At 37.2% G+C, this 21,039-nt stretch overlaps 1 protein-coding gene across 2 annotated transcripts in view; it reads right to left on the bottom strand.

Moving 5' to 3' along the window:
* Positions 1-3,474: 3,474 nt before the first annotated feature.
* Positions 3,475-21,039, bottom strand: part of Fam204a (family with sequence similarity 204 member A) — a 31,108-nt gene continuing 13,543 nt past the window's right edge. Inside the window, exons 6-8 of one of the 2 annotated variants that reach the window (XM_074078213.1) lie at positions 19,834-19,923; positions 6,671-6,777; positions 3,475-6,344 (exon numbers count right to left, since the gene is read on the bottom strand). In XM_074078213.1, coding sequence (XP_073934314.1) covers positions 6,293-6,344; positions 6,671-6,777; positions 19,834-19,923 — 249 coding nt within the window. In that variant the 3' untranslated portion in view covers positions 3,475-6,292. The remainder of the gene's footprint in view (positions 6,345-6,670; positions 6,778-19,833; positions 19,924-21,039) is intronic. The other variant, XM_074078214.1, reaches the window with a different exon arrangement.

The raw sequence follows: 21,039 nt of genomic DNA, 5'->3' as shown, positions 1-21,039 counted from the left end.
CATTTCTAGGACATTCTCTAGTACACTGACATAGCAAGTCTAAATATGTCCTTCATTAATAAGTGTATTATAAATATCTACTTCAATATGACTAAATTAGCAATATGGCATGACTGGTAATCAAAATCTGCCCTCCTCCCACCTTCTTCAACCCACATCACTATCCCTAGGCACCCCACCTTCCCACACAAGTGCAGACTCCTGGCATGTCTACACAGCTGTGAGCTGGCCCAGCCAAATCTGCAGCTTCACCTTCTATGCTCACCTTACTCTGTGCTAAGTTCCTTACTTCCCCTCGTGTGTCCTGCTGCTCCTTCTGCCCAGGATGCTCTTGCTTCAACTGTCTGCCTGATGAAGTCCCAACAGTCTTTCATGCCTCTGCCTTGCTGACCGAGCCTAACTCCACCCCTCCACTCCAACACCACACAAGCTACATGGTAATATGAGTGGCTATTTTGACTCAGCTCTGTCAACACATCCAAGTAAAAATGACTGCATCAAAAAACCACAAAGAGCAGCTTGTGCTATTTAACATCAGCAAAACTTCTTAAACCTACTACTTATAGGTCATGTGTGATTGAGGCAACATGGCAGATACCCACTATTTACTGAAGTTTATTTCCTCTTTCTGGGAACAGCCATCTGTGTTCCCCAGTCTCCTGGGCAGTTAGGTGTGCTGCAGTAATCAAGTTCTAGCCAGTGTGGGTGAGGAGAAATAATGCATTCCCCTTCCAGGCCAGCCCGTAACTCCCATGAATGCTCTTTTCCTTTCCAGTTGACTAAGGTGGTGACACCAGAATATTAGGAAAAAAGGGTGAAGAGGTGCTGGCAGTTCAAGTCTCTCAATGACTGCATGGAGCAGAGGCCTCTGGTGCACAATCAGCCTCCTCTAACCCTCACAAGAGCAAGAAATAAACTTCTATTGTGCTTGAGTAATTAGATCTTAGACAACAAACTTATGGCAACAGCTAGCACTATCCTAATGGAGCAGGCTCTGTGACACAGCCTTTCTGAGGTAAAGGACATGTTGATACACTGTAGCAAAACATTTAAGCTTAAAATTACTAAGTAATATACAGAACAGACAGTAGCATTCATTCCTGAAGCACACTGTCAACAATCCCCACCTCTAGAGTGAGCACAGGAAATTAAGGGGAAAGTCAGGGCATCAATCCACCCACTCCGACAAAAGTGTTCAAACGTGTATCAGTCACAAAGTAAGAGAGCAACTGTAGCTAACTGTCCAGGTAGGAAACTCAACATCTTGTATATACCTAGGCAACTATAATTTTTAAGCCCATGGTACTTAATTTATTACATTGTGAATTGTATTCAACAAAGAAAAAGTGACTTTCTAATGACCCATCTAAAAATCATATTTGGTATACATGTATCTCCATTAAACTGTATTTGTTCATCTTTGCATGTGCCAGGGTTAAGTTCAATATCTGACACACAGTAAACGCTTCTCAGTTAATACTGTAGGGAGAAATTCAAAGAAATTCGATGCTTCATTGTTCCACCATTCCTTAAGACATTCATAAATACTTCTAGTATCATCACCTAGCTTACAAATGAAAACACTTCTTTTTTCTGGCAGTTATAATTGTATGCTATCCATCAAACAATAAAACCTCAATAGCTGAGACATTCAGCCTGAAGATAAAGTGATATCTTAACTTCTTGACCAAATGCCAGAACTTACAGCTGAGTATGAAAACAGACATTAATAATTACAGCTTGTACTGTTGGTTTCTGAAGCTCTAGGTTCAATGAACAAGTAATAACTGGACAGACACACCCTTCAGAAATGAGAGGTGGGAAAAGATTACCTCATTCCATAGCTGTCACCCAGCAGGCCCCCTGCAGCAATTTAGCAAGAGGCACCCTGTGCACCCAGGAGGAGGTGTGGGCAGCAGCTGCTCAGGTGGTGCCAGTGAATGGGCACAGGGGGAAACCTGGCACAGAAGCACTTAGGCACAGAGGCTTCTCTTGGGCACTGCCCTCTCCCTTCCCCTTTCATTCCTGGATATTCTGTCTCCTTAAGAAATCTGATTTGGATATAACAGGTATATATTAAAAATCACTTAAGAAAACTTTTATGCTTTTCCTTTGAATTTAAAAGGGGATTACAAATACCAATAAAAATATAATTATGCCTCAGCTAATTCTTGATTTTACAAGCAGATTTTAAAACATAGTGTACTTCCAGCATTTCATGCACTGTTCCAGGGACAAAAATCACCAACCAATATGGCAGGAAACTGCTCAAAGGGCACAGCTATCTCTGAAGACTTCTGGTCAAGTGAACACCCACCTGCAAAACTCTCACCAGTGAGCAGGTGATGGTAGTGAGACCACTCATTTCATTCCAACACCAGAGCAGAACAGCGTGACTCCTAAATTTCTTCATTGTCTTCTTCCCCTGCCACTGAGATCATTACTGAGATCAAGAATCCCTTCCCAGCTGGGCCCGCTAGCTCATGCCTGTAATCCCAGTTACATGGAGGCTAAGAATGGGAGAATCGTGGTTCTAGGTCAGCCTGGGCACGTGAAGTTAAAGAGACTCAACCATTAGCTGGGAACAGCAGCAATGTGCCTATCATCTCAGCCAGGCAAGAGGCTGAAAGTGGGAAGACTGTGGTTCTAGGCCAGCCTAGGTAAAAAAAATTTCATGAGATCCCCATCTCAACTGAAGAAAGCACGGGCGGGGGCGGGGCACATGCCTGTCATCACAGCTACAATGGGAAGCATAAAATAGGAAAATAGGATTGTAGTCCAGGTCAGCCTGGGCAAAAAAAGGAGGTATCTCCAAAATAACCAAAGCAAAAAGGGTTGGCACATGGCTCAAGCTGTAGAGCACCTATACACAGCAAGCACGAAGCCCTGAGTTCAAACTACTACTACCAAAAAAAAAAAAAAAAAGGAAAATGGGTGTCATGGTCTCACTGCTTCAGTATGTTACAAAGGCCGAAAATACATATGTGTTAGTAAAGTATCTCTTGATAGTTCACCGAAACTTACCAACAGTCTACTTTCTAGCATAGTATCTCCCAGTAATTCAAGTTTGAAAATCTAAAAACACGTTCTGATTACTTCCTAATGAGGGCACATGAAAAGCGTTACCAAGGGTGTGTATAAAGCCTTCGCCTTTTCATAGTATGTTCACCTCAGTTACCAGGTTAGAAGGCAATGATGCCACACATACCAATCCACATTTGGGCTTAGAGAAAGATTTTCATGCACATATTTTGTCCAAATATTGCTATTTGTTTCATGAAAGTCAAGGCTAAGACTTTAGTAGAGTGTAAATTTTAAGCCCATGAACAAACAGTTGGCTTAAAAAAATATTAAATTGACATGCAAAGCATTTGTAACTCTGCCAGAAACTAAAAATAAAAGTGACTTCTGCCAACAGAGAAAAACTTGAATTGTCTCAGCAGGTTCTGAATTTGACAACTAGGATTCACCAAGTTAATTTTCCAAAATGGGACACAATGTCAACTTGTTTCCCCAACTTTATTATCTCTTAAAAAATAGTGTACAATTGGCATTTTATTTCAACATTAGCCTCATACAATATTTTCAGTTATTAAGATACACATTTCTAAAAAAACGTAACCTTTACCTAAAAAAATTTAGACATTTTATGTATATCTTCATATTTTAAGAATTAAATTCGAACATCTTTTATTAGTTATCAATAACCTGAATTGTTAAAATACTTAAAAGATAACATTTTAGACAACAGGTATAAAGGATATCAGCAGATTTTAAATGAGAGACTTAAAGTTGTTACCTAAAGTTCAGATAATATTTTATTCCTATCCTTGGCCTGCCCCTCCCTCATCTGTCTACCCCCCCCAAAAAAAAGTGTTTAAAATATAGACTTTGAGATTTATGATCTGTTGCAGAAACCTGCTTAGCTACTAATTTACAGTCTTGGCTGAGGTATTTAACTGTCATCAGAACTAATTATAGCAAGCTTGAGATTATATATTATACATTCAAACTCTCCTTTTGGCAAAAGAAATAGAATGTTCTGCTGAAAATCAGAAATGTCCTGAGGGCTTTAGGAGCCCTCAAGATTGCACTACCAACTTTACTTCTTGGAACTAGTGCTGTAAAGCTCAAAATTACTATTCTTTAGTAAGCCGTTTTAGCCTAAAGTACTTAAACAATAAATCAGAGTTACATTAATACCATACCATGGTCTAAAACATATTCATCCCAGTTCACAAACTGACATTTACATTACTAATCTAACTCAAGTGGTTGGTGGTAGTAAACACACATGCTAAAGCTTCAGGAAGTGAAATTATTACTGAGCCACAAGGAATCCTTATTTCAATGTGACCAGAATGGAAAGGACAAATGACCACACCCCTTGGGCAACATGGGTAGTCTAGGAAAAATACTCCCATTCACTGCTTTAATAAGCAAAATGTCTAGTTTGTATTAGAGTTGATCAAATAAAACTGGTCCCAAAGAAGGGGTCAGCAGGTACAAACCAAGATACCAAGCCCCTTCTCCAGATCCTTTCCTCCCACCTAGTTGTGTAAGTACCAGTATGTTTTGAAGCTTTCCAAAACTCATGTCTCCAAAAGATGGATTTAAGGAGACAAATGTGGCTTCCCTTGCCAAGAGTCCCCTCCCACTTCTCATCCCACTACACCACCCTTCACTCAGGCAAAAAGCTCCCAAGAACCCTTACTAGGGTGCTGAGGGGCAAATGCTGGCACTGGATGAGGTGAAGAGGGCTTTGGCGGCTAGACTTTGAGTCAGAGGTTCCCAAGTCAGACAATAAAAGAGGCCATTCTGACAAGGCCTGGGCAAAAGTGAAATGTGCCTACAAGGGTCACTAAATGTCCTAAGGAAGTACAAATAAGGGGTGGGGGGTAACAGGACAGAGGCCCAAGGGAAATGGTGAGATGATCTATGCTGACCTCTGCTTAAAGGTGACATTTCTTATGTTTCAGACAGAACCAGTGGATTGTGGAGTGGCTATTTCCTGCACTATGGATTCTTAGAGAAAAGGTTTCTGTTCTGTGCATTTGTACTGATGCATGAGGAGTCTAAAATGGGTAGTAAGTCATAAAATCTACGATTTGCCCATGTTTTGTCTGAGAACCTTTTCATAATAAATTAGGAGATTTACGACCTCCAAAATTTTGCTTTCTCTATAATAGTTTTTTTCAATTAAACAGAAGCAAGACATGATTTTTGGACTCTTAAATAGCAACTAATTATTCACTTACTCTGGAACACAGAGAAAAAATTAAATACATCACCATAAATTAATAAAACGGTGTTGCTATTTTAAGTCTAAAAACTAACATAATACTGTAATGATAGCCAGGACTCATTTTTCATAGCATCCAAGTATGGCCTTTTTACCACCTTGTTAAGTGATTTCTCAAAGCCCTTTCCTGTAAGGACAGTGGAACATGCATCTAATGTAAACACCTTCCTATGGTTCCAGTCCTCTCTTCAGACTCATTGACTCATATTATTATTTAATGAGTAATAAGGAAGAGGAGTAAAAACAAATGAACGCGTTCTTAGACAATTCAAAGTTATGTTATCTTGAGTTATAGTTGTCTGTTTCATACAATTATGCCATATTCTCTTCTCATCATTTAAAGAATGACATGGCTGAGAGATATTTAGAAAGACAGTTCCAGGTAGAACTGAATTTAAATTATCTTCTAAATACTACATTTTGTCCTCCTCTTCGTTATTTCACCTGAAGGTATACAGAAATTAATCAATTGCTTTTATTACTTGATATTAAAATATCAACTCTACTGCCTCCAAAAAAGAATTAATGATTTTTATAGCATTAAGGTAATTAAAGTCATTTATATAGACAGTAACAACTGAGACTTTTTTGTACTTATGACTAATCCATTATAGACAAAAGCTAATCTCAAAAACACAATTCAGAAAAAGTACAGCTATGCCAAGAACAGATAAGAAAGTATAAGGCTATGCTGTATCAAACAGATGGAAAGCAAAATTGATTTCATACTGTAGGTCTATATAAATAAATAAATAACATTCTATTCTTTCCTGTACTTGTGCTAGATTTCTTACACAAATAACAAAATAGATTCCCTTCAAAAAATGAACTCCTTAGAAAAAGACAGAATAGAGTTGATAACCAACTCCCAAGTTTTATGCTCATTTTTGTCTACTTCTATCAATTTCCTGACATATTTAACTTAAGTAAGTAAATCTTTCCAGTAAATTGAGCATGAAGTCTCCAAGTGTCTTGAAGAACTTTGCAGAGTTACATATATCCCATGTTGCTTTTGGTTTCCCATCGCTTCTTTGCTTCAAACCTAAAAGGAAGAACATAAAAATCTCAATTTATTTCTAAAATAAAAATACTTTCCTAAAGAAACATGCTTACTAAGTGACCAAAGGAAAACAAACTCAAAGATTTCACACACTCTATTCCTTACAAAATAAGTATCAAACAGAATGAAGAAATGCCTTCCTATTTATAATCTGATAAGATTATACTAAGATACTAAGATATAAAGATACTAAGAATAAAATAAGTAATCCAGCTGCCAACAAACTGGATTCACAAAATGCCTCAGCAGGCTTTCTGCAACTCCTGTGAAGTTAGTAGAACTACTACAAAGATCTTGAGTCAACTCACCCCCATGCCAGTTTCTTCTTCTTTCGAGCAGCCTGTGAATTTTCAGCCTCTTTTTTGGCTTTTACAAACTTGTGGCAGGCAATTGCTTTGGCAATTTTTACACCAAGCTAAGAATTACAAAGGAGCAAAAGGGAAAAAAAAAAGTGAAAATAAATATTCTAGCTACTATAAGAATTCCAATAATACAAACAATTATGAACATGTGGGTAAGCATAACCATGTCTACAAATTAGAAATCTATACTCAGGCCCCTTGAACAAAGTGTAACAAACACACAGATGTGGCCCATATTTTTCTCCCCCTCCCAAAAGACCCCTACCCTAATTGCACCATCTCCCAGATGGAAATCCTTCCCAAACTGAGGCCCTTCGAGGGTCCACAAAGGTAGTAATGAGGCTCTTCTAGCTATCCCAGCAATTTTGTAGGCCGAACACGAATTTGCCCTGATAACGCTGCACCAGACTGACAGAGACATCTTGCTCTGGGCTAGACTTACAGCAACTCAGTATGGTCACACCAGTTATCTCAGGCTGATCAGAAGCTCTGATTGGCAGTCACAGATGGGATTAATAAACATGGGAAAGCTAACTACTACTTCATCAATGCACTTTGTATGGTGGGCAACAGCTTTTAAGTCTCTGAGAGAGAAAAGAATATAAGGGGTGCTAGAAGGTGAAGAGGCTGAACTCCAGGAGCCAGGGGTTCCCTGGGCAGGGCCCTGTTTATGCCCCCTGATGCCCCCATTGCCAGTCCTCCAAGGTCCATTCAAAACACACCCCCTCACTAACTCAATCTCTAAATTCTAGCTTCTGCATTTCTCCAGCTCTTCAAGTGCAGAGCATTCCTCAGCAAGTATCCAAGAATGGGAATGCTGATACGTTCATTTGGTGGGTTTGTATTTTAGAACGCCTCCTATATGAATCCTCAAGCATAGGTTAAATAGCAATGGCTAATAATCTTTAGTGTTTCTTGCCTTTTCTACTCCTTCACTCCTTGCACATTAGTAAATAGGCAAACTCGAGGAGAAGAAACAACCTGGAAGGTACTCTAAATTCAACATATCAAAGCCTTAGTTTTTGGGGTTTGCTTGCCAAGAAGAAGACATGGTACAAGGTTAAGAGCACATGTGGAAAGAAAGAAGCCAATTTAGACAAGTGAGGTCGGGCATGCTTGACAAGCTTTCAGTTTATCTTCGTGAACAGTTTCCTTTAGGGCAAAACAGACAAGTGGTAATCAAGAACTGGCCAGAGTTTATAAATGAGAGAAAAATACATCTGATCTTTCGGTTCAGGAAAGACTATATGTAAAATACATAAGCAAACAGATGGAAGCTGACAATTAAACCAACATACATCAGCACAAAAGTGGATGAAGAATGACTAATTATGATTTGCAACCCACTGGAGAAAGCAGAGCGACCTCAGTGCCTTCTCAAAACTCAAACCAATGTTAGCTTCCCAACTGGCTGTCATCTTTTTCATAAGGAGAACATTTACTCCACAATCTTTATGGTGACAGAATTGCACACTTACTGCACTGTTCAGGTGCAGGAGACACAGCACAAAGCTACACAGGCTTTGCTATCAAACTGTGAGTGAAGCATGACTGCTTCAATGCTCTGTTCTGCTGGCTTTTTTCTTATCAGTGAAAAGTTCTCCAAGATCAGCCATAAAAAAAGGTTAAGGTTGTAGCATGATCATCTCAGGAGAAGATGAAACTGTGAGGATGCGGTGGCATCATTTTTCACTAGGATGGAATTCTTATCCACCTCTCATACCTATAAAAGAAAATAAATCAAGCTAGCACCTTCAGGCTGGGTTAGGTTGGTGGGCACTGCACTATCAAATGGATCCCCAATCTCACTGGCTGAACTTTCATTTACTTCACTTGAAGTCCCTGTGGACAGGCAGGGCTCTCCTCCATCTTGTGGTGCCAGCATCTCCCCCATGGCCTTTGGGCTCACTGTGGTAGAAGAAGAGTGGGAAGGTCTCATACAGACTCTTCAATACTTTAGTCCTGAAGTGACACACACATCATGTCTGCTCACAGTCCACTGGTCAGAACTATTCACAGGGCTCCACTTAAATGTAAGAGAGATGGGAAACAGGAACCTGGGGAGTAATAAGTGCACCTAGGAAGCTGTTCTGCCATAAAACGCAGCCTGTGACCTGTGCTAAGGTGTACTTGTCTGTCCACATTCAAGTGAGTGATTTCAGTCTTTCTCCCACCCACCCCATCCCCAAAAATACAAAACATAAAAATCTGTATTTTCCCATTAATTCCATTCCTACGTATTCCACATCAACTGCAAATGTGATATGATGTGATAGTCTTGCACTACTCCCCCCACAAATAGACCCACTCAGCTACTAAATGATCTGAACCATTCTGCCACGTAGCATTAACAATGTAAGAAAGTTACTTTCTTTTTTGGGGGGAAAGGGCACTGGGGTTTGAACTCGGCATCAACCTTGCTCAGCAGGCACTACTTGAGCCACACTTCTAGACATTTTTGCTTTATTTTTCAGGTACAGTCTCATGGTTTTTTTGCCCAGGGCAGGCCTCCGACTGCAATCCTTCTACCTACGGCCTCCTGCATAGCTGGGATGAGAGACATGCCACACCATGCCAGGTTTGTTTTGTTGAGATGGGGGTCTCACTAACCCATTCCATTAATTCCATTCTATCCCTATCTTTGGCTGCCCTAGAACTACAATCTTCCCCATCTCCACCTCCTGAGAAGCTGGAATTATAGGTGTGAACCATCATGCCTACTTAAGAAAATTACTTTCTAAAGCTGTTATAAATTAAGCCATATTTTTACATTTTTAACTTACTGAAATTTCCTACTATGGGTTTGTTAGTTTCAGGACAGATAAACCAAGAAGCCTCTCAGTGTGTGGACATGCAGTTGCTTGACTCCAATGGACTCTTCACCTTGGCTGTGACCATGTGGGTACACTTTAGAGTTACTTCCAGTAACATTAAAGCCATCCCAGGACAACCAGTGTACAGTACACATATACTAAGTATAAACTATTAAAAATAACTCATTAGAGTGTATAACAAAGTATTTGTAGGAAAGGGCTCTATTATTTTGTGAACCGAATAAATGTAAGAAACTATCAGACCAACACATAGGAATCCTTCCAAAGAGATGTGTTCCTGTACAAGGTGCATTTCGAACTACATATCATCATGAGTTAAAGAGAATATTCTTCAATTGAAAACATTAAACAAACCTGGTCTATGTATTTTTTTTTTTACCAGAAAATCTTTTAACTTGTGATGATGGTGAAAAGTCACAGTGTTTTTGTGTCCTATACATGCTTAAAATGAATGCCTTCACTTATTTCTGTGGAAAAAGAAAAAGAACAAGAATACCTGGAAACATAAAAGAATAAGGCCTTTAGTGGAAAGAGATGGCTGAGAAGAAATAGTTTTCCAGTCAAGATGACTAACCCAAGTTCCAGAATATAAAAGATTATCACGCTGTGTTTCAGGATTACAAACAAATAAAACAGGCAGACAAGAATCCCCCTTCCTTCTCCATCTATAAAAAGAAAAAGGCATCTTCCTACTCACTGTAAACACCACAAAAGCTTGGTCAATGGTTTCCACGTTAAAAACTGTTTGGGGTCATCAGATAACAGCAGCAATACAATATGGGAAGAATTTTTTTTTAATGAATCAAAATATATACAGATTTTCTTGTATGTGCAGTCAAAGTATCAGCATTTTCCATATAGAACATCCAATATTTTGCTGCATTTTAATTAAGGTGTCTAAACATTATCACAAAGAACTGCAAATTGGTCAGAGCACGCAGTAAGGAAAATTAAGCTCTAAAGGCTTTTTATCACCATATTTCAGGAACCAAGGGTGTAAAATGTTCTAATTTGGGATATATTAAAAGCCATAAAAGGTCTTTCAAAAAGATTAATGGTACTTTGCTTGGATTTAAGATAAGGGCTTTAGCTGGTTGGAAAAGCAGGGCCCTGGCTGGACCCTTGAGGCATTCATCTTTACAGCCACTTGGAAGATTTGTAAAAGCGTCTGCATAACCTCAAGCAATTGCACGGCGACATTTTTTTAATTCCTTTCAATTTTACAGGTTTAGCATGTGTAAATCATATTGGGTTGTAAAATAGATATAATGGCACATCCTTATAACATACTACAGATTTTTAAAAGACAAACTTCAAAATAAAGTTAGTTTTTCTTGCAAAATGTGTTTCCTGATAATCATTTGAAGTATCTGATTCAAACAGCTTAATCTAGCACAACTATAAACTTTTTATCCATTTCATAAAATATTTTACTCCTCTCAAGATTACTAGCTTGTAACAGATTTATGAAGTTTTCCTCCTTTTGAACACTTTCAAGGCACTTATTTAAAAATACCAATTATCATACTTTAACTTTTTATGGAATAATAGGTCTCTATGAAAAATATTTATGCCATTCTCTTTTGTTCTTTAATTAAATGAAAACAGATGTTTTCTGAAGTAAAGCGGAACCATTACTGGAGTACTTAAAGTGTTAAGGTCTTTAATTTTTATATCAGTTTGGTCGACAATTCCTGATTGTCTTTACTCAAGCTCAACATTAATGTCAAGCAAGTTACCTAGGAGACGAAAGAGATCAAAGAGACAAAAACCCCTCCAATGTCTGATTAATCAAGCCTGCAAACAGCTTATTTCTTTTAGCCTGCATGCAAGTATGAAAATGAGATTCTGGGAGCCGAACATTGTGCAGATTTGTTCATTCTTATCAGAACAAAGCCAGCGGCAGCTTATTTCATGGATCATTGGCACTGTCATCAGTGCTACACAGAACGGGTGACAGCTCCTCATTTTGAGGCTTGAACAAAATTAGCAAAAAGTCGGCACAAATTAGCCTCTCATCTTTTTAGTAATATGACATTATTCATTTACTTTTTATCCAATTTTTAATTTTTTCCTTGTCAGCTATCCCTTTCTAGTGTCTCTTGCATGGCATCATAAAATGCCTTCTAAGAAATAAGCAAAGGCACAGCCAAAGTTGAAATAACATGTAGAGTTCAAGCAAATAAGAACAAGATTACCAATAACTGGTAATACTGTGTTTTAAAATAACTTTCAAAACTTTATACTAATAACTAATTTTTAAAAAACAGCTCAGAATGCCATGCAGTTAAATAGTCTCATAAAACAGGTGTATATTTCAAGGACGAATATAAAATGGCTAATGTGTTTCAGTCAAGTCACAATTTAACATGATATCTGCTTAGTAAATTCAGGATGGCCACATTCAGATTGGTACATTTCCCACCATGGTCGCACCTGAGATGCCAGAGCACTGATGACAGCAAACAAGATACGGCACTTCTGTCCACTTAACTCTTAATTTTAAATCAAGTCATCTTTTTCTGACAGAGAAACTGACTTCACTCTCACCTTAAAAATGTGCATGCACAGGCCGGCATGTCTGCATATGTTTGTGTACGTGTGTCTGCATGTGTGCACAACTGTACACACACCTCTTATTTATTTTTATACCTACAACTTCGTATCACTTTATTTCAAAGCATAACCCAACAAATCCAGATTTTAAAAATATCACAAAGATGTATGTGCACATTTTTATCTTATATGTATCTGCATATATACATATATACATATACATGATTCAAATACTCACATTTCACATTGAAATAGTTTACATAACACCTGTTTTAATGATGACTATTAAGACTTCAAATTATATGTAGATTACAGTATTCCAAAGGAGAGAGAAAACATGTCATCCTGTTGAAATTACTCCTGGATATAGATATTTATAATCAAGCAACTTATTCCATTCGCAAGTGGAGAAAAAAGCATTAAAAAATTAACCATAAGCAGTTAGATGCTTTACACAGCCCCCATAAGAAAGACAGTTTTTTAAAAGAACTGTAGTACTGTTTTCAGCAATTTCTTTATCTCTGTTCTTCTAAGTAAGAAAGCCTATTAACAAGCTTTGAACTTAAAATCACATTTACAATAATGTGCCATCAACAGTTTTATAAGCTAATTAGAAAAAGATTAATTAATGACTGGCTGCTAATAAAATGGCAATCATGAAGAAAGAAACCAAGGGTGCTAAGCTTCAACTACCACCAATTAAGAGCTAATTACAAACAAATTATATATGTGTTTTGCTGTGGGCTTTAATTTACTAAAATGGTTTTAATTAAAAGAGAAAACATGCTGATTAATTGAACTGCAGAAAAAATCTACAGTATAAACTGTGCTTTGTCTGTCTCTTTAATTAGACTTGTAACATCTGAAATCTTTTTTTAAGGTTAGTTAAAAGCACAGATAAACATAATTAAAAGAGAGCATAAGGAACACCATTTGAGGTTATCACCCAATCAGGCCCCAAAGGTTAAAAGAAAATACCCACAACTCCATGACATCTGAATAAGCACACCTAAAATTTCAGAGAAAAACCCATTGCCGAACACTGAAATTTCACTTTTCTGAGGCTACCATGCTCCAACTTCAAGGCTCCACAAAGTTTTTTTTATGCAAATGAACATATCTTTAAACTAGATGTAAAGGAATTCATGAAGGCCTTCCCTTGCTTGGACAGACAGCTTATTTTCCATACACTGTCCTAAGTGTTCATCTACATGTAACAACTGAATTACTTATAAGAACTATGGAGAACAGGCTTCAAAGGATTAAAATAACCATGTAAAAGTCCCACAGACTCTGTGCAGACTACAAAAACGGTACATGGAGGAACATTTAAGTTAAAAAACACTGACAGATGACCATCCAATGGAAGGGAGTGGGTTCTCAAGCCCCTCAGCAGTCACACATCCTTGGAAGGCAGGGACTCTGGCCTCCTTAGGTGGTTGATGGCGCTGCCCAGAGGCAAAAACCTACTCCTCCCCAATGTTCAGTGTCCTACACTCTCTCCCACTGCGAATCAGTGAAACAGACCAAAAAGAAAACAGCCCTAAACTCTACCGCCTAATTGGAAGTCAAAGAAAATGAAAGCAATCGTTCAAACACAATAGCAAAATTCAAAAGACACAAAATACATTTTGGCAGAGATTCTCTGGAAAGATCAAGCAACTCTGTATGAAATAATTATTTAAGTAAAAATATGACCGAATTCATGCTTAGATTGTGCTTGCCATACACACACACTCCTGGTACTAGCAACAAAATAATATGCTTTCCATAAAAATAAAATGTTGAAATAGGGATGTTAATTTTATATTTTTGAACTACACAAGCAGTATGTGATGCATTTTTACGGTGTTCACCCAGTCCTCCGTGGCTACAAATCACAAAAATTATGAGAACAGGAAGGACCTGCCCCTCCCTCCTCAGGAGAGTTACAGGTTCCAGTGATCAATTTTTCACAGTAGCTAACTGGAATACAGTGCTCAGCTTTATACCTAAGCAAATTGTTTTACTTCAGAAACTGAAGATATTTCGACTCAAAGAATGCATTCACGACAATGGGAAGAAAACAATTTTGCTCCCTGGATTATAGAACAAAGGATTTAGAGCCAAAGGATTTGCTTCAGCGTGCCTTTCAATTCAGTTTTGTTTTTGTTTTGGTGTGAACATAATAGCTCTGACATATAACTTTAAATTTAAGTTTGATAGCATGTCCAACTTAAAAATTTAAGCAAATGTTTCAATTCTGAACCCTAGATGTGATAGTACTCCAGGTACGTTAATGTACATCTGTCAAAATTGTTATTATTTGAGAAGGTTCTATTTCAGGGCAGAGAGGGGAATTCAGCTCCTATTCCATTAAGAGCACTTACATCTACATAAAACTAATAACTGAAATGAAAAGGGTGAATTATAGTCAACCCCTCTGAGGGAAACCAAAGCTTAATAATAAACTGACTTCGAAAAAAATCCTGAATGCTAAAGCACGTCCCATGGTATCCAGAGCATTCCTGAGAAAGACTAGTTTTCAGATGTTAACATAAAATGCAAAACTTATCTCCTCAGATGTATACACACAACTCTCTAGTGAAAACACATTCAGGTTTTCTAAGAAACTGCTCTAGAGCATAGGTTACAAATTAATAGTCTGTCCAATTTAGAGAACACTGAATTCACTCGTTATGAAACGATACAACTCAATTCAAAGTTAAATTTTAAAAAGGCCTTTCCTACCTTTTTTACCAAATATTTACAAACTACAAATACTTTGTTAACTTTATCTATGTTTTGGAATCCAAAAATTTAGCAATCTACTTTATAATGGAGTTAACTCATCCTACTTACATTTATAAAGATGATAAAACCACACACACACACACACACACACACACACACACACACACACACACAAACACAATCATTTCTACCTGTGATACTTTGGTTAGATTCTAAATGATTACTGTGCTTAATAGCAAGTCACTGTCATGAGTCTTATTTCAAGAAAATGAGTTTTAAAATATGAGACATTTTATCCTATCATTAAATCTTATAGTTTTGGCCTGGGTGAAGATGACTAGATTATAACCAAAATATCTCAGATGTAAATATTAATACCTTGCAAATCCTCAAAGAATAACATTACTATTCCTTCCAGGTTGCATAAAGTTATTATAATATCACAACATGAATACTGGTGTTTTCCAGGAGTAAAGTTTACTTCATGCTGCCAAAGACTATCCTATTTCAGTTACTCACCAAAAAAGCTTAATCTCTGAGGGCATAAGCACAAACAAAATTTATAGGTAATTCCCTGTTTATTTTTGCCCTGACACTGTACAGGTAGAACTGAAATCCACTGACTACTGTATCTAGTTAACACAAGTATGATTCATCCCATGGTGGGAACACACTGATCTACTGCCAAACCAAGTTGGTTTTTACCTCCAGCAGCTAACCTGAAGATGCTTAGAGAAAAATCCTCCTTAAAAAATGTGAGATTCAACCTAACTGCTGCCTACTTAATTAGATCTAGGCTTTAGTACTTAATTTCAAAATATTTGCTTCTACAGACTTCTATAAATTGGTATGATATGTATTATATCAAGTATAACATGTCAGATAAGACAATACCAAAGGATGGCGGTTTCAAAGATCAATATGAATGAACAAAAACCAAATGTACTTCCAAGCCTGAGATTAACATATATATATAATCTCAAAATGTGTATGTATTATTTTTTTAAAGGAAAACCTTTTTTTCCAAATTAGAAACGTTTTATCAGTATGACACAAAGCTAAGTATATGCCTCTACTTTATTTCTCCTTCAAAACTGTTAACACCACCACAGGATTTAACCAATAGGAGATTTAATCTCAAAGCAACTTGTCACTAAATGACAAAACCAAAAATAATAGCATAATCTAGGCTTCTAACACATGAACTCGAGGCATCTCTCCTGACTAGATCCCATACGTCCTCACTGTCATCATGAATGTGTTTCTGGTAAATTATCTACTTGCTGGAATGACAGCATATTGACTGTCTTATTTTAGCATACTGCTTTTGAAGAACTGTTTTCAAGGTCTATTTACAGATTTGGCTCTACTTTTGGCTTCATTTTTCTCAAAACTGATCTACCCTATTGGTTTCACAGGCTTATAGATGTTAAACATCAAAAATTAGTTTCACTGATTATGGCTGGAAAGGACTTTAAGAACTCTGGGATCTGTGCCTCTGAGCAAAGGCTTTATCAGCAGGTCCCAGTCGCTGCTTCTTGAAAAAAAGAAAATGGTACTGATTAAAAACCAATATACCTGACTTCCAAAGGACACCTACCATGCATGTATACACTTAATTCATAAAGGGCTTCTGCCCCAAACTCACACTTCTCCAAATTCCATCTCTCATATCCAGAGTGATGGGCACTAAGGCAAGGAGTATGGAAATTTAAATCTCAAATGGAAGTGTTCATTCAAGAATTCCATCTTGGTTATTCTTCATGGGTACCTGATTAACAGAGCACCAGTATCTTTCCAACATGTGTGACTCGACAACAAACATTTTCGAAACGTCTTTTCACTTATCCATGAAAAAGTATAGGGCTCACACTACTGTTTTTCTTGTTGATCACAATTCTTTAATCTTACACTAAATAACTTTATTTTATCAGAACAAAGAAATGAAAAGGAAAATTAAGAAAAATATTTACTATTCTCAAAACTGCTGAAAATATCATGTATTTCTAAAGCAATCTTCACTTGTCATAAAGTACGATGGGAAACAAGAGTCCTTACAATGGAAAACAGGTAGTCAGTATTATAAAATGCCCACTTCTAAAATAACAGGATGACAAAACAGCAAACAGAACCTCAGTATCCTCAAAGAAGTGTCCATTTCTAAAGCCTCTGAAGCACTGTGTCTGGGTTTTCTGCCAGGCAGCTGCACACTGCACATAGCAAGGCAAGCTCACCAGTGAACAGGTGGGGGCAGGCCAGGGTGGGGTGTATAATACCACTGCTGGTGGGCAGAATATAACATGGCAATCTCTTCCCAACCCAGTACATCATTTCGGACATTGTCCAGGTTTACTGTGAGGATTACAGAAAAAGTTATATAATCCAAAATCTCAATTCAGCCAAATTTTGGGTGTTGTTTGCCAAGTAAAGATGTAATACAATCAAATGATATTTTAAAGATCTAGTGTCATTTGGCAGTCACCGTAATAACTGCTCCAAGCAAGAAAAGAATCAGCAAAGGATGCTAAAACTGCTGGAAATATAGTGAGAAAGATTATACACAGTTCTCAGATTACTTCTCATCTCCCTACAAGATACTTCATTACAAAGGGAAACTATTAACTTGACCATGAAGAAACCAGAGATACTACCCTAATCAAATAATCAAAGTAACACCATCAAACAGTGGGACAAAGATTTAATATGTATCTCTGGATAGCTTACATGGAAAAGGGCACACTATCACTTCTGAGATTAAACACGAGGAAACATTAGACAAAACCAAACAGTGGGGTGTGCATAAACTAACTGGCCTCTACTCCTCAAAAAGGCTAAGGTGCTGAGAAACAAAGACTGAGGAACTACTACAGACTGAAGACACGTGACAGTGCTGGGGCCGTAACTAAGTGGTGAACTACTTGCTATAGCATGAGAGCTGTGCCCTATGAATCAAAATATGTCTTTTTTACGTGAAATAGAGAAATACTACAAGGGAAGAGGAGAATCTTACAAGAAAAAAGCAAATATAAAGAATATCCAATGAGAGCTCAGATACAAGGTACCTGAGTGTATCAAAGCCTTGCTGGCTATGCTTAGTCACAATAGTCCCCCCAAATTAAAATTACCAAATGTACACCATACAACTTTCTTTTATGATACAGCAACCCCACTTCCGGGCATATATCCAAAAGAACTAAAAGCAGGAATTCAAAGGGGTATTTTGTAAAATCATGTTCATAGTAACATTATTTACAGTAGTCAAAAAGTAGGAGCAACCCAAGTATCCACTGGCAGTTGGACATATAGACAAAATGTCACAAATACCCAGAATGTAAAAATACATACAATGGAGTATTAGTCAGTACTAAAATGGAAGGAAATTCTAAACAAACTATAATATGGATGCACTCTGAAGACATGCCATATGAACTACACCACACACAAAAGAGCAAACACATGATTCCACTTATATGAGGTTCCTACAGAAGTCAAATTCATAGAAACAGAGGGATGGTTGTCAAGAACTGGGTGGAGTTGTTATTTAATGGGTGCTATATCAGTTTTACAAGATGATAGGAGTTGTGCAGATGGATGATGGTAACTGCTACACAACAACCTGAATGTACATCATGCAGTTACATTGTACACTTAAAGGTGGTTTAAATGATAATTTTTTGAAAAACTATCAGCCTATTTTCTGAAAAGCCACATAACTGCAGTTATGCTACTTCTTGCCAATGTCCCTAGCTGAAGATCAGAGCTTTCTAATATCCTTTATATCAATCATTAATACACATGCACACACATTAATGTGATAAATGACTTTACAAGGGTTAAAGAAAAAAAAGGTAATGTTGGAAGCCCTAAGCCTCTCTTCTGAACTTGTTTTTTCCAAGTAAAAATATAAAACTCAAGGTGGGTGTGGTGGTGCATACCTAAAATCCTAGCACTCAGGAAAATAAGGCAGGAGGGTCAGAGTTCAAAATCAGCCTTAGTTTCAGAATAAGACTAGCTCAAAAAACTAAGACCAACAACAAAAAAAGATAAATAAAACCCACAAGAGCCTTCAGGCTTACAGCCCAAAACAGAAGGAAACCATGGTTGATTTTTGGTATTAGATGATGGAAGGATGCAACAGTAACTCCAAAGAATAATTACTGAAATAATATACTTATCTCCAGTCTCAGTTTAGGAAACCATTTAACCTACAGGTGAGCATAACACTGGGCATGGCCAGCAGTTTTCACAGATAACCCACAGTGCTTTCTATGTAACTAAACACCAGGGAGAAGCTATGGCTTAAGAATGACATGAAGGAAGTAAGAATTCAGGCACTAAAAATAAAAACTAGATTTTTTCCTAGAAAGAACAAAAAGGAAGTACAAAACACCAAGACATTGCCAGTTTTAGTCTGGCCCTGCACCCTTACCCCTGTCCACATGGAGTGTAAGTCAGTACTTTCATGTGACCTTCTACAGTTGGAAAAAAGGCTACTAAATATAACTATTAGTTTTATTCTACAGACTACAGGGGAGAAAGGCTGAAAATTCTTTAGGGCTGAGGAACATGTGCAGAATATATAGTTAAGAAAGCATTTCAGCCAGGGTTAAGAGAAGGTTGAGCTATGTGTCTTTAGAACATATAGCTGTCTTCAGCAAGAATTAAGCTGAGTTAAAGATACAAATAGAAAAAGAAAACTAGCCCTTTAATCATGTCTGAAAAAAAGCTCTCTGATCTAGGTCAAACAACGGTCAAATATCAATTACGGATTATTCCTAAATTTTAGACCAGAATAATTTTAAAACATTAAAGACAAAAATGTAACCCAGTGTTTCAAAATAAGTGGCACAATAAGAGAGAAGACAGGAGACAAAAAGAAAACTCTTAGGTCAAATATAATACTGAACTTATCGATGATCATAAAAAGAATGTGTACTCATTTTAGAAAATGTGAAAATATAATAATGTATGATCAGTTTGTCTTACCTCTCGAGTAGCTAGCTGGTTGCTGAGTTCTTCAGCCTTCTCAACATCCCACTCCTCCACAGCCTGGTCCATCCTCTTTTCAAGGCCTGACTGGAAAGAAAAGAAATCTACAAATTAAGGGCAGGAAGGAAAGTCAGCTATTTGCTAGCCAAGACTATATCACTGGACTACACCAAATGCATTATATATGTAGATATTTAAGTCTCACAATAACCCTGATCATAGTTGCTACTACTCCCATTTACAAATGAGAAGTCTCAGAAACATTAAATGGCTTATCCAAGTTCCTAACTTCTCCAACCAATAAAAGGAGATGCAGATTAAGATTTTTTTTTGTGAATCCAAAAACTGCTTTCTCTTAAAAACAACAATGTCAATGATAGTAATAGTAATAAAAATTATGGAGTGCTTATTACATGGTAGACCCTAGGCTTAGTATTAATAAGAAAGTTAATTTAATCCTTACAACACCAGGAAACAATAATGTTATCTTGCTTTAAAGATGAAGAAACAGATCTTAGATTGCCCAAGTTGGCCAAAGTCAGAACCCATAAATTGAAAAACCATGACATGAATTCAGGTTTTCTCAGAGTCTGAATTCTCAATCACATCCCTTTCCTACAGTTCAAGACTTTCACCCAACAGCCCTTCATCATCATCTTTGATGATACAGTCAACTATGGACATATGTTGACTATTAAATATGGGAGTAAATGATACACAAAAGTGACTATTTTCCTATGGAAATGTTTTAATTTACTAAAGATGCTTTGAGAAATCATAATTAAAAATTTCATGGGATTGCCAGACACGGTAGGACTCATCACATACTTATGAAAAGATGCTTTGACATAAATGAGTTCTAGTTTGTAAAAATAGTTACTACAGAAAATTTTTAAATTTAAATTGTATAACATATGCTTCTTGTAAGAAAATTTTATCCTAACAATGGCCTACCCAAGGTATCCTTTAATTTCCACACATTCAGTTAATTCTGGATCTCTTACAGACTTCTCCCTCTTTAACAACAGAAGTGCTAAGAATGTCTCTTTCGCCAGTATACTGCTTGAGTATACCAGTCAACTGAGAATTTTTGTTCCTAAAACCTTTGTTGAAATGAGACTAAAAAAAAATAACCACAATATAACCTGCCTAAAAAGATTACAAGAACAAAGTCATCATTGATGTCCATCATTAAGTGAAGAC

Source organism: Castor canadensis, chromosome 7, assembly GCF_047511655.1.
Source record: "Castor canadensis chromosome 7, mCasCan1.hap1v2, whole genome shotgun sequence".
In the NCBI taxonomy this organism is placed as follows: Eukaryota; Metazoa; Chordata; class Mammalia; order Rodentia; family Castoridae; genus Castor; species Castor canadensis.
The sequence above is the reverse complement of the archived record's forward strand: the minus strand, read 5'-3'. Positions and strand labels throughout refer to the sequence as shown.